General features: G+C 42.4%; 1 protein-coding gene across 3 annotated transcripts in view; it reads left to right on the top strand.

The window, feature by feature from the left end:
- The window catches only part of PIP4K2A (phosphatidylinositol-5-phosphate 4-kinase type 2 alpha), a 179,754-nt gene that overhangs the window by 111,114 nt on the left and 54,210 nt on the right, over nucleotides 1–14,430 (top strand). Inside the window, exons 4-5 of one of the 3 annotated variants that reach the window (XM_055296744.2) lie at nucleotides 92–214; nucleotides 10,745–10,897. The exons of 1 other annotated variant lie outside the window; for it this stretch is intronic. In XM_055296744.2, coding sequence (XP_055152719.1) covers nucleotides 92–214; nucleotides 10,745–10,897 — 276 coding nt within the window. The remainder of the gene's footprint in view (nucleotides 1–91; nucleotides 215–10,744; nucleotides 10,898–14,430) is intronic. One more of the 3 variants, XM_055296747.2, reaches the window with a different exon arrangement.

The raw sequence follows: 14,430 nt of genomic DNA, 5'->3' as shown, positions 1-14,430 counted from the left end.
CCTGTGGGTTTTGCCAGGGGAATGGCGATGTCATGACGTCTGTATTTTCTTTTCTTTTTTCTTTTTCTTCCTTTCTTTTTTTTTTTTTTAGACAGAGTTTCACTCTGTTGCCCAGGCTGGAGTACAGTGGCACAATCTCGGCTCACTGCAGCCACCTAACTCCTGGGCTCAATCGATCCTGCCACTTCAGCCCCCTGAGTACCTGGGACTACAGGTATGTGCCACTATGCCCAACTAATTTTTGTATTTTTTGTAGACACAGAGTTTTGCCATGTTGCCCAGGCTGGTCTCGAACTCCTGGGCTCAAGGGATCTGCCCACCTTAGCCTCCGAAAGTACTGGGATTATAGATGTGAGCCACTGCACCCACCCGAGGTCTTTATTTTCTAAAGCTAACTGCATTGTAATTTATAGAACGCATAGAAGGGAGATAAGGAAATCAGGAGGCTATGAAATCCCAGTGAGCCAAGCCTCTGTCACCCACCATGTAAAGCATGGAGCAGCTTCAAAAGACATTGAGAGAAGTAAACCCACAGGTTCAGTGGCCAGTGGCAAAGGACAAGAGCCACAGAGGCACTGGGACCCGAGAGGCTAAGAGAGCAGGGATGCGGGTCACAGAGGGAGGGATGTTTGGGGCTACCGGTGGATAGAAAGGAAGATGGAGTTGAGGTTTTGACCTGTTGACTGGCTGTGGTGGTGGGATACCTGGTGAGGCTTGTGGCCTGCATTGGGCATCTTGGGTCACAACTCTGAATGAGGTTGGAACAGAGGTCCAGCTGTGGGGAAGATTGGCACAGACATGCTTGTGGGACTCCTCCTTGGTCCAACTCTTAACGCTCAACCTACACCATCACCCCTGTGCTTGCTCCTCGAATGCCTAAACACTGTCATTCCTGTATTACCAGTTGTTGCCTGTTGGGTTTGCTCCGTTTGTCCTCACAGGTTAGTTGCCCTGGAAGGAAACTCCACCCAGCTCAGAGACGCACCAAGGCTGAGACCCAAGGGAGGCCCCTCTCTGATTGGACAGCCTCTTGATAGACTGGGGGAAGCTCCCTCACAGCCTGTCAGGATCAGCAGGCATTTCTTGCGCTGTTTCAGGTCCTGTTTATGAGCTGAGCAAATTACTGTTCCTACCACCACCTGCCCCCACCTGGGACCCCAGGCTTACTGTTAGCCTGTGTTTCCCACCTCAAACCTGCTTTGGGTTTTGCCTCGTGGCTTTTGACAGAGAGCTGACAGTCAGTCATCCTTGCCACTGGGTGCTTCTCTCTAGGTTAAACGCTGTGTTTACCGTGAGCCTTGGGGACAGGTCCCTGGTTTTTTTTTTTTTTTTTTGAGACGGAGTCTCGCTCTGTTGCCCAGGCTGGGCCCCTGGTGTTTTAATCATCGTCAAACAGCAGCTGAGATTTTAAAAGATGGTCTCATGGCACTCTGTGAAGTTTCTGCAACTCTGCTCCTTTCTCTGTTGGTCACTGCCTTTCATTTTTATATTCTTTTTTTCTGATAAGTTGTTTCATTATTGATAAGTGTTAAATTGCACTGTGTCTTGCTCCCCTCTATAATGAAAGCTATTCTTTGCTTGAGATCACAGCTTAGATTTTCTTTGAAATTCCCCAAGAGCTTAACACAGGGCTTTGAACACAGTGGGCATTTAATAAATCCTTGATGATGATGTTCAAGTTCACACGTTGGTCTTTAACTCTCTGGCGAGGTCAGAGGACCATCTGTGCTCACTCAGATATGTCAACTGCAGACCCAGAAAGCAGCCTTCTCCAGACAAGTTGCTCCTGTCTCCTGGACTGTGTGATTCGAGGCATGTAATCGTAATCCTGAGCTGTCAGCAGGGCAGTGATTGGTTTCCAGGTTTCAAGTCCATGAAACAGGTAGCCGGGGTTGGGGAAAAGAATATTTCCGGGAACTTAGGAGGCCTGGTTGAGTCTTGGATCTTTAGTGACTGATGCTGTGACCATGAGACACTCACTTACCCCTGGTGGGTCTCAGTTTCCTCATCCGTAACATGAGGAGAGGGACACAGCGCTCTCTCCGGCCCCCCAGCTGTCAGGTCTCTGAATCTATTACTGTGCCACCATGAGGAGATGGCTGTCACGTGAGTTCTGCACGGTACTGGCATGTTCCCTTATACGAGAGTGGCTTTACATATTTGAGCATGGCAAAGTTTAAGTGGCCCCTCCTTCAACTAAAAATAAAAACTTTTCATACATGATTTTTAGCAGAATGTATACAAACGACTATCAAAATGGAAAAAAATTATACAAGACTTACGTGATTAATTAAGATAATTAAATATGCAAAATGCTCGGTTGTTTAAAAAATACAGGGAAAAGTAACTGTTACTAAATGAGGACACTTTTATTAGAGAAAAGATTGGCAGTAAGAATGAGCTAATTAAATTGACATTTATGTTTCCTTCCCCCTTCTGGGGGCTCCACTAATCCTGGACCTCCAACTGCGGAAATAAACATCGTCAGCGCAGACGTTTAGAGGAAGGGGGAAAGGACAGCATCGTTAATCCTTTTCTTAAGGGAAAGGACAATAAATTTCCAGTTATAAATATAAAAAGGCATTAAAGAGGGAGCTTCATCTATCATTACCTTCCTTTATTTGCTGTTGAGAGGACCGAGATAGCACCAGAGCCTCAAACACTGCTTTTGTGGTTTGAGCTAGGATAGTGTAAGTTAGGAAAGGTATTTGGCTATGGGAAAAAGTACATTTATTCACCAAGTTGCAAAATAGGCGAAAATGAACTAAATTGTCATACTCTTACCTGCCCTGCATCATACAGCTTTGCCCTAGAACTTGAATGTTTGTCCAACTGTTTGTTTTTCTCTAGCTCCCTATGCTAGGAGCAAACTTAGAAGCAACATTTATTGGCTGTGATGTGTCCACTGCAATTGTGTATGGGTGCTGGCCTGAGTAGAGAGCACTTGCCAGGTCACCTCACTCATCCTGAGACAGCCTCATGGTGGATGAGTGTGTCTAGGGCACTTGCAAGATCAGTGTTTGGGCCAATCACAAACACCTGTGTACTGTATGGTTACATCCGTATGAAATGTCCAGAATGGGCAGATATATAGAGACAAAGATCAGTGGCCTTTCTAGGCTGGGGGATAGGGGAAGGAAGGGGAGTGATTGCAGATAGGTTCAGGTTTCTTTTTGGAGTCATGAAAATGCTCTAAAAATGATTGTGGTCGTGGTTGCATGATTTGGTGAAAACATTAAAAACAATTATTGAGTTGTATACTTTAAATAGGTGAGTCATATGATATGTGAGTCATATCTCAAGGAAGAAGAATGCTTGGAGTTTGAAACTAGTTTAATTTATTCAATCAGAGACATTTTTTCCCAAAAGATTGAAACTAGTTTAATTTATTCAATAAGAGACAGTTTTTCCCAAAGTTGATTTTGGCTGTTGTTTTTTTTGGGATGGGTTATGGTATCAGTATTTTTATTTAGAACAGGTGACTTTAAATAATTTCATAATTTATAATATGAAACTATCAAATGTATAGAAAGAAGAAAAGGAATAGCCAATGAAGAAAGTGTATTTTTGCAGTTTGTGCATGTTTATTATATTTTTTTTCCCATAAACTAATAATAAATCATCAACCATTTCCTAAGTCTCTACAAACCGACAGCAGAATAATAATTAGAAGAATGAGCAGGAAGCTTAGAGACCATTAAGTCCAGCTGTCTTTCTTTGCAGATAATCAGATAACAGAGTAAGGGACGTGGGAAGGGTGAGTTGGAGGGAGGACTCAAAGCCCTTACTTCAGCCCATTGCTGTTGAGATGGATCACCCTGACACTCTGAAGCTGCTTCCTGGGTCCATTCTGTTTTGTCGTCATCTATGTCCTTTGCCCATCTCTGGTTTGAGAGGTCACAGGGAAGTGAGCAGGGGCCAGCAATAGAAGGAAGACCTTGTGGGCTGGGAATTTTCAATCTGAAACTTCCTTGTGAAATTTTAAATTCTCCTTTTAACATGTAAGTTATTATTGAGGCCTTTAGGGAATAACTTATTGTCACTTTTGAACTGATAGGTGCAGAATCCCCAATTTTGTCTGTCTGTTTTTATTTTTTAACAGAGTCTCTGTCAACTAGGCTGGAGTGCAGTGGTGCAATCATGGCTCGCTGCATCCTGGAACTCCTCAGCTCAAGTGATCCTCCAACCTCAGCCTTCCTTGTAGCTAGAACTACAGGCACGCACCACCACATCCGGCTAATTTTTTAATGCTATGTAGACACAGAGCCTTACTATGCTGCCCAGGCTGGTCCCAAACTCCTGGCCTCAAGTGATCTTCCCACCTCGGCCTCCCAAAGTGCTAGGATTATAGGCATAAGCCACTGCGCCCAGCCCCCAATTTTGAATTTAAATAATGTCACTTTATTGCAGACCATGTAACTCTCCAAGTGTGTCCACGACAAGGAATTTGTTTTTCAATGAGAGTAGATCTCTCCAAAGCCTGGGTGGATTTCACTGGGTAATTTTATCTGGCTGCTTTCTCATGAAGACAGACAGGTAGATAAGGGTAAATGTTCCAGAAAGTGAATATTTTACTTTGGAGATGAAGAGGACTAAACCAGCCCTCTAAAGGATGTTTTTAAGGCCTTAGGTAGGATCAGCTTCATCTCAGATTTGCCCTTTTAAATTAGGTGATTGAGAAGAGAAAGAATTTTTCTAAATGATGCCTTCTGCTAGGCCTTCTTTTTTCCATGCAGAGCTGGTCTTAACTTGCGAATTTCATCTTAATTTCTTTTTTTCCTGTTCTCGTTTTTTTTTAATCCTCCCAGCTTAGTAGTATAGAGAGTGCATATAGAATATAGAGTAACCCAGAATTCAGCACTCCCAGTATAAAAGATTGCTCCTTTCAACTTTGGCATTCTTTGTGAAGAAAATCTATGGAGTTTTAAGCAGAAAAAGTGGATGGGACAGTCTTCTAAAGGCAGAAACCGGTGACAGGAGGAAAACAAGAACCTCCAACAATTCTCAGACCACATAAACTAATTTAAATAGACATGATGCAGTGGGCCACATGGTCAGAAATGTGAAGAATTCTTATGGTTGACATCGTCACCACAGTCAAAAGGACTCACAGGAAATGCTAAGTGCTGGTCCTCCTTCAGCCCTGTGTTACGTTGTGTGAGTGCCTGACTCTGGGCCCAGGGCACAGCAGCACGGTCTTCCTGTCCTGAAGGCTTATTCCACAAACACATCTGTCTCAGCTCCTGCCTGGAGAGAAGACAGCTCCTACTCTTCCTACTCAGTTAATGCAAAGTAATGAACAGTCCTAGAATGAGTCCAGATAGCTTTGTACACATGTTAATAAAAGTGTAAATAACAGACTCTGGACTGCATTAGCACTGTGGCTGTTATTGATGATATTTTCTACACACTTTACTTGGCAAAATCGAAAACCTAAAGACAGGTTTGGTTTTGTGCCAGCTGGCTCACACTCTAACTTGGCATTAGAAGGTGTATGTCACTATGGAAAAATGACTGTCCCTTCATAATGCCCACCATACTCTGGAGCCCAGGCAGGGAAGCAGCACGGCAGGGGGAGATGGAGGCTCTGGGCAGGGCCCCTGCAGGGCCCTCCATGTACACCAGCCCACCTGATGTTGGAGAACTGAGTTGGGCAAGTCATTTCTGCTCTCTGGGTCTGTTTTCTTATCTGTATATTGAGTGGTTTGGAATCATCTCCAAGGTTGCTTCCAACTCTAATGTTCTTTGAGATTTATTTATAAATGGAGGGACCCCTTGGGGACACCTGAAGGTCACTCCCAAGCTCTGTTTCCATCAAGGGCCTCCCAACTTGTCCAAGCATCCAACAACATGCTGTGATTCCTTTTTCCTTTGCAACAAAACAAAGCACACTGAGGAGTTTCTTATTCAGTGTCAGTAGATAGACTGTTTTGAGGCAGCACAGTGACTATGTTGAAGATATAAGACCTCCTTCCCTGAGCTCATGTGCTCATTCTAGCTGACGTTGTCCTGAATACTTCTGGAATCTGTGAAGTGTTATTTTCACTGCATCTTCTCTTTCATCTCAGCCCAGGTGTCCTAAACCATCATTAGGCCCCTGCCGAGGTGATGGTTGTACTGTCTTCTGATTGGACTCTGTTTCTTGGGACGGTTGTCCTGAGTCACCTTCTGAGGCCCATGCTTTACAGCATTTCCTAGAGCAACGAGTCGTGTCTTCGAGTAAATCCTTTTTTTTTTTTTTTTTTTTTTTTTTTTTAAGATGGAGTTTTGCTCTTGTTGCCCAGGCTGGAGTGCGATGGCAATGGCACAATCTCGGCTCACCGCAGCCTCCACCTCCCAGGTTCAAGCGATTCTCCTGCCTCAGCCTCCTGAGTAGCTGGGATTACAGGCATGCCCCACCATGCCTGGATAATTTTGTATTTTTTGTAGAGACGGGGTTTCTCCATGTTGGTCAGACTAGTCTCGAACTCCCAGCCTCAGGTGATCTGCCCGCCTTGGCCTCCCAAAGTGCTGGGATTACAGGCGTGCCCCACTGCGCCTGGCTGAGTAAATCCATTTTTAGAGTCATAAAAGATCCAAGGTAGAGGTCTAATTCAGCCTGTTCTCTCCCCAGGCTTATTCTCTATCACTTTATAGACCCAGAAACTGAGGCTCAAAGAGACTAAATGCAATCTACAAGAACTGATGAATGTTCTAGATCCCAGACCAGTGCCCTCACCATTACACTATGCTGCCTTTTTTTTTTTTTTTTTTTTCTGTGAGACAGAGGCTCACTGTGCTGCTCAGGTTGGAGTGCAGTGGTGCGATCTCGGCTCATTGCAATCTCTGCCTCCCAGGTTCAAACAATTCTCGTGCCTCAGCCTCCCAAGTAGCTGGAATTACAGGCATGCACCACCACACCTGGCTGATTTTTGTATTTTTGGTGGAGACGGGGTTTCACCATGTTGCCCAGGCTGGTCTCAAACTCATGGCCTCAAGTGATCCACCCACCCCAGCCCCCAAAGTGCTGAGACTACAGGCATGAGCCACCGTATCCTGCCTGGGCTGCCTTTAAAAACACACATCTGCTTCATGCCTTGGAAGAAGGCAAGAAAGTAAATGATAATAATAAATAAAAATACATAAACAATTTTACTTCATTTTAAGGGCTACAAAAAGTCTATGATTATAATGACAGAAGTTTAGTCTTATCTTTGTAAATCGCCTTTTTGGTTAGTTCAGAGAAAGCTTTAGACAGGAATCTTAGGCACATTGCTTGGCTCCATTGTACGCTAGTTTCTTTATCTTGAGGTGGGAAAAATGGATCTGGCTTTTCCTCTCTCACAGGAATATTGTGAAAATGTGAAATAATGAGTTAGATTTTTCCAGGCCTTAGAATCATTCCAAGGATCAGGCGTTTTGTATAGAATTGCATTAACTCTTTTGATTTCCTGCTTATCAGATAAGGCTTTTAATACACTTGATTTATGTATTTTTATATTCATAGTGATATGAAAGGTACATTCTATGTTTTGACACAGTGTTCCTAACTTCATTGGTTATTTGATATTCATGAACCTTAAAAATATTCAGATAGTGTGGGTTGGGGCTACTCATGTGATTATTAAAATGGTGATTTGAGACAGAATCAAGATTCGAATTTTTAAGGTTTTTTATCCCAGGGTGAAGACATGGCTGATATCCTAATCCAGTGTCTGCATATATGACTATAATAATGCCTTTGAAACTGAAAGAAAAGGCAAAAAACTGGGGAAGAGGTAGTATCTGAGCTAAGGAGTTCCTACATGATTTGCTTTTACGTTTCCAGCCCTTTATAAACCCGTACGTTGGGCTGGGCATGGTGGCTCATGCCTGTAATCCCAGCACTTTGGGAGGCCAAGGCAGACAGATAGATCACTTGAGTCCAGGAGTTCGAGATCACCTTGGCCAGCATGACAAAACCCTGTCTCTACTAAAAATACAAAAATTAGCTGGGCGTGGTGGCACATGCCTATAATCCCAGCTACTCAGGAGGCAGAGGCACGAGAATCACTTGACTCCAGGAGATCAAGGCTGCAGTGAGCCAAGATCACACCACCATACTCCAGCCTGGGCAACACAGTGAGACCCTGTCTCAAAAAATAAAAACAAAAAACCCCGTACATTGTATTGGTACTTGTACATAGTACTGTTGAACCCTTCTTTAATTAATTAGTAAGGTAAATGCCGTGAATTATCATTCTGAACTATAAAGTTTCCCATTTTAATCAAACTAGAGGTGTTGAGAATATAATGGGAAAGGCATGAGTGCCAGTAAGTCTGTAATTATAATGTACTTAATACACTAGACTGTACATGCTGCATGCCAGTAAAACACAGCGTAAACACCATTCTGTAGACCTTGTTTCTCACGTGTGGTCTGCAGACCCACTCCAGCAGCAGCATCTACTTCTGAAAATGCCCCACCCCTGACCTGCTGGATCAGAATCTGCATTTTCATATGATCCCTGGGTGATTCAGTTGCTTGTTAAGTTTGAGATGCACTGACTATGACTATGCAGCTTTCGATTTTATTTCACCCCACTGGCCCATGAGAGAACGTTATACTGTCCTATCTAATGTACATAAGAAAACGATCTATGAAACTGAGGCTGCTGGAATTCCATCCTGTGCTGAATACAGTTCTCCTTTACTATTCCCCATCCCACCAAAAGTTATTTTACACGTATTGTCAGTTTGACAGAGTTTAAGGTCTGTTCCACTTGGTCTGCTCCACCTGGCTTTCATAAACTTGATTGTTCCCACTTTGATTTTATGCCCGAAGATAATTTGCAATCTTACAGTTCCTAGAGTTCTTGTTTTATTTGAAAGAAATACCCTTTTGCAAATTAGTGATTGCAAGAAAAAAGTAAGACCACTAACAAAGAGCAATAATTGCTTTTTGGGGGCTAGCATTTAAAACCCCACAAGGGGAAATTCACTTTGATTTTCTTTCTTTTTGTTCTAAGTGGGAAGTAGTATAAAGGAGATCTTGTTCGTTTTAGGAAAAAAAGATGTAATTAAGAATTAAACTCTTGTTAATATAGGCATTTTCATCCTGAAAGTCATTTTTATCATTCTCAGTCGTCTAATAAATTTCAGTTGTCTTAAGAATAACTGAACACTGCCAAGTTTTGCTATTTAAAGTCATTGGGGATTATGTAGATTTTTTTTTCCTTCTCTCAAGTTTTCTAATAAGCTAAGGAAAGCAAATTCAGTTACTTGGTGGCCTGGACTCTGCATCTGGCAGATGCGCCTGCTTGCCTTCAGATCAAGGTGTGCTATTGCAGAACGTGTGATCCACCGCAGGGGATGCCAGGGTGGTGAGGTGAGAATCCTGGAAGATGAAGATTTGCTCATGGGCCACTTTTCTCTTCAGGCATAGGTAGGGCCTGCATGAACCCCTGCACTGCTGCAATCTGATTCTACCTCAAGTGGTTCAGTCCTGTTGATTTCATCTAGAAAGGAAGGAAAGGATAAAGAGATTGGAATATACTAGACAGAAAGGCACTCTTTCTTTTGCAAATCCATGGGCAGAGCTATCTATCACCTGCCTCTCTAAAGGTATCCATGTTCCCTTAACTTGACAGCATTTGGCCACTGAGGCCTTTGAATGCCCACTTTAGAGAGGAAGTTAAAGAGAGAAAGCATGTTTGCCTTTGAATCCCACACAGGCCATCCCGCAGGGCCAGGCAAGGAGTGAAAGTCACTGCTCAGGAGCAGTTGGCAAGGATGGAGATGAGGCTTCCTTGGGGCCAGGGGTTTGCTAGACTCCATGGCCTGGACGGCCATTGTCAGGAGGCTGGGACAAGGAGGAGGCTTCTTGGAGGATGTAAGAAAGAGGAGATCTGAACAGAAGAGTCACATGGGAGGAGAAGGGTAGACCTACCTAGCCAGTGTCACTAGCATGAACCAGATCTTGGAGTGAATGATGTCAGAAGAGCCCCTCATCCACCCTCCAGGAGATCAGTAGTTCTCAAAAATGGTGGTAGGGAGTGGAAGATGGACCAAATTCAAATCGCCTAAGGAGGAGCTGTTTTAGAAGACGCTCTCCCAGGCTCCTGCCTCCCCCTCCTGGGGCACACAGGTAGCATAGTCTGCAAGTTAAGTACTTTACTAGTTGAGTAGTTTACTAGTTGAGAGTTTGGATTCTGAGCCAGCCACACTGGAGTCAGAGTTCTAGCTCTTCCCTTACTAGCTATGTGCCCTTTGCCCAGATACTAAGCCTCTCTTAACCCCAACTCCTCATCTGTAAAGTAATGATGATAGCAATCGCAACCATTGCATGGGAATGTTATCAGAATTGGGGGAAATAATCTGTGCAAAATGCTTGGCATGATACCTGTCATGTAAGGAAATGCTCAGTGATGGTAAAATTTTCTTTTATGACTGGAACCTAATTTTATTCAGAAGAAAACTTTGAGAGCTTGTCCATCTCTGAAAAGAACTAAGTGATTAAAGTTACTTTGATTATAATTCTAAACATTAGCCTGCTTTAAGGATATTAGAATCATAGTACAATTCAAGTTGTTTTCATTTCATCTGAAAGGCTTGCAATGTGAGTTATGATGCATGTAAAAATGTTGTCATCCTACTTACCAATTTATCCCACACACAAATGTTTTTGAAAACTTGCAACGATGACAAATTATCTGGGAATCGGAAAGCCACACCTTTAACTAGTTATCTTCCCCCCCTTCCTTCCCCTCTTACCCCACCCGGGAAGAATTCCCTGACCAGGAGCGCACCCCTCCCCAACGACTCCCAGGCCCGCAGTGGAGCTCGTTTTCACACTTCCTACGACAAAAGATACATCATCAAGACTATTACTAGTGAAGACGTGGCCGAAATGCACAACATCCTGAAGAAATACCACCAGGTAATTTTTCTGGATCTTTATTTGAAACTCCGAGAAGGTTAACATGCATAGCAATTTCTCACCAAGGCCAAAGATTTAAATATATAGTTAGAGAACAAGAAGAACACATTTCACATAAAAATCTCCTCTAACCTGGTGTTCTAAAATTACAGTGGCCAGATTCCTGGCAGTTAACCTTTAGGCAAGCTTATGCTGTAAAGGTCATTCATTATTTATATAACACTTTTAACCTAAATACTCTTGTATAATAGTTTCAGTTATCACTACTCTGATTTTAAAATCATTCAGCTTAAGATTTGGCAACTTCGCAGAAGCTTTTGCCTGTGCCAGAGATTAGGTGTTGACCTCTGAATATGTATCCATTTACACCTCCAAATCCCATTTTGCTGTCACTGGTTCTTCTGTCCTGGCCCCAGCAGGGCCCACCCCATTCACAATCTGCTATGGAGCAAGCTCTCTGATTTTAGAAGGTGAGTATTGGTCTGCTTCTTGCCCCCTTTTCATCCCTGAGCATAATTCCATTGTAATCACTGGAAGTAAAATAGACCATCCTTGGGAGCAGCAATCTATCTCTCCTGGAGTAAATTCCAGCACAAGCTTCCCTGGTAGAGCACATGTTCCCAAGGCCCAGCCCGCGCTGTAAGAGGCCTCCTTCACCATGGCGTATAAAAGCATGAAGTCCAGCGTTCAACAATCCTGGGCTCAAATCCCAGCCCTGTCACTTACTAACCATGTGACTTCTGGTCTTGGTTGTTTTTTAGAGACAGGGTCTTGCTCTGTGGCCAGATTGAAGTGCAGTGGCATGATCACAGCTCACTGCATCCTCACCCTCCTGGGCTCAAGCAGTCCTCCCACCCCGGCCTCCCAAGTAGCTGGGACCACAGGTGTGCACCACCATGCCTGGCCAATTTTTTTAAGTTGTGTTTTTATAGAGGTGGAGTTTTGCTATGTTGCCCAGGCTGGTCTTGAACTCTTGGGCTCAAGCAATTCTCCCATCTTGGCCTCCCAAAGTGCTAAGGTTACAGGTGTGAGCCTCCACACCCTGCCTGGATTTTGAAGCCACAGTTTCTTTGTTTATACAGTCGGGATAATAACACCTAATATGGATTCTAAAGATTAAATAGGAAATTGCATGTCAAGTACTTAGCACAGTGTCTGTCACACACTAGATACTCAATGTGTGGTGGTGGCTATAGCATCGCTATTATCAAGATAACATCTATGGTATAAAAATAACATAACAGCTAAGTCACTTGGAGAAATTGTAGTCGTATGGTATGAACATGTCTGCTCTTGCAACATCCCAGGAATCATCCTCACAACTGGTGTTTAAAACACATACACACATTGTTGCTTTTAGGATCTTAGTCAGCTTGAGCTGTCATAAAAAACCATAGACTGGGTAGCTTAAATGACAGAAATTTATTTCTTACTGTTCTAGAGGTTGAAGTCTCTGAGATCAGGGTGCCAGTATGGTCAGGTTCTTCCTGGTTTGCAGACAGCCAGCTTCTCACTGTATCCTCACATGTGTTGGCAGGGGCAGGGTGGGTGGGACAGGATCAAAAGCACTCTTCTGTCACTTCTAATAAGGGCACTGATCACATAATGAGGGCTCTAACCTCATGATCTAATTATCTCTCAAAGGCCCCACCTCCTAATACCATCACTTGGGGATTAGGGTTTCAACATAAGCATTTTGGGGGACACAAACTTTCCATTCATAACAGAGTCACACTGTGTTTTTCACTTAAATAGCTCCCAATCCCCCAAAGGTAAAAATTGCCTGTCACGAAGGGTATTCAAAATAAAGTGCCGCAGGCCCTGAATATATTAATAAAAGGATTCTCGAGTATAAACACTCACACTCATTAAGTATCTGCTTTGAAGGCAGCACTGGCCTGGACTTGTGAGCTCCTAGATGTCTGTTTAAACATCCCTTTAAAAGCATTACTTTATGTTCATGCATGATGCTCTAATATCATGGATTCTTTCTTGGCGGTTGCTTATTCTTCCAATCTTTGCAAATACGATCAATTGCATTTTGCTTGCAGTGAAGTCTGTAAAAATCTTTGAGCTATATTCTGTTTCTTGAAACTTGGTACTGCCTGTAGTTTGTTTTCTAAAATCATTAGCCTCTAAATTCATTTAATATCTAATAAATCTTTTATAATATCTATTCCTTTTGAAATTTGTTCTACAGTGCTTATGCTACTGCCTCTTATTCTAAAGGAAATTTTAAAGTGCCAGGATGCTACCTGTGAGGTGGAAGACGTGAGGCTCTGTTATCTGAATGAACTGAATTACAGGTTGCAGCTTTTAACTCTTCACCTTTTAAACTGTCTACTTTTTCATTTTTTCCCCTCTGGAAATTGATATCATACTTATGCGTTCTTTTTATACTTTCTTTCAGTTGTCTCAGAACATTCAAAGCAAAGTGATATCTCATGACTGATGAGAGCATATTGTTCTAAAAAATGGCTATGATACCATGCTAATAAAATGTGACACGCAATTGAAGTATCAACTTCTTGATGACAACTTTGAGTTTAGCATCCTTTGACTCTACAAAAATCATGATTTGAAATGTTTTCTCTGGGGTGGTTATTGTAACCTAACATAGGGATTTGACATATCCCCAGTGTTACATAAAATAAGTGTGGGATCAAAATAAGTCTATTGACACCTCCCAGGGACCTTAACAGTATAAAGACTTCCTTTTGTTCCACTGCTACAAAATTGTTATCTTCTTGATGTGTTCTTTATTCAGAAAAGTCTCCTTTATCCAACATCTATATTTTTTCTTTTTATAAACAGAATATTTTAAATATAATTTGTAGGGTCTTAATGATTGAGAATCACATTATTAATATAAATTATTTAAAGGGCACTAAGTTGAAGTCAGGAGACATAGATCCTAACCTGTTAGGAACTGCCTCTTGGATGATCTCTGAACTCAGCTTCTGCACCTGCATTTCATTCATTCATTCATTCATGTATTCATGTATTCACTCTTGACCTTATTCCAGAAAGGATTTAAGGTGGCCTTCAAAGAAGTTGGAAATACAAGCTAGAATAAATGAAAAAAAGAAAAGGAAGAGGCAGAAAGATAAAGGCACAAAATGGAGCCTGGAATGAGCATAGATATTCATGCCAAGATGACCAGCATGCTTGATACTTTGAGTCTGTTGCCAAGGAGAAATGTAAGTGGTCTTGGTACTAAGATCCAACAGGGTTGACTCTAAGGAGTTCCCCACAGAGCGGACACAGGACACCTGACCTGATAAAACAACATCCTTGCCACAAGCTGAGAAACATACAAGAATGTTAGAGAACTTAAAAAAAAAATTGTCCATATAGGCTGCTGATTATCAGTATAGGCCATGTATAAATACAGCCACAGTTGTAGCACCATTTGTTTTGCTAATTTGTCCATTTTTAAATTACATTTAAACAAAAACAAATTCAGGACAAGGAAATGTGTGGGTGACACAAACGTTGACCATTAAAGATGAACATGCCACTCGTATATATCT

This window comes from Symphalangus syndactylus, chromosome 10 (assembly GCF_028878055.3).
Source record: "Symphalangus syndactylus isolate Jambi chromosome 10, NHGRI_mSymSyn1-v2.1_pri, whole genome shotgun sequence".
Lineage (NCBI taxonomy): Eukaryota > Metazoa > Chordata > Mammalia > Primates > Hylobatidae > Symphalangus > Symphalangus syndactylus.
Note: the sequence above shows the minus strand (reverse complement) of the source record. Positions and strands in the feature narration are given on the sequence as shown.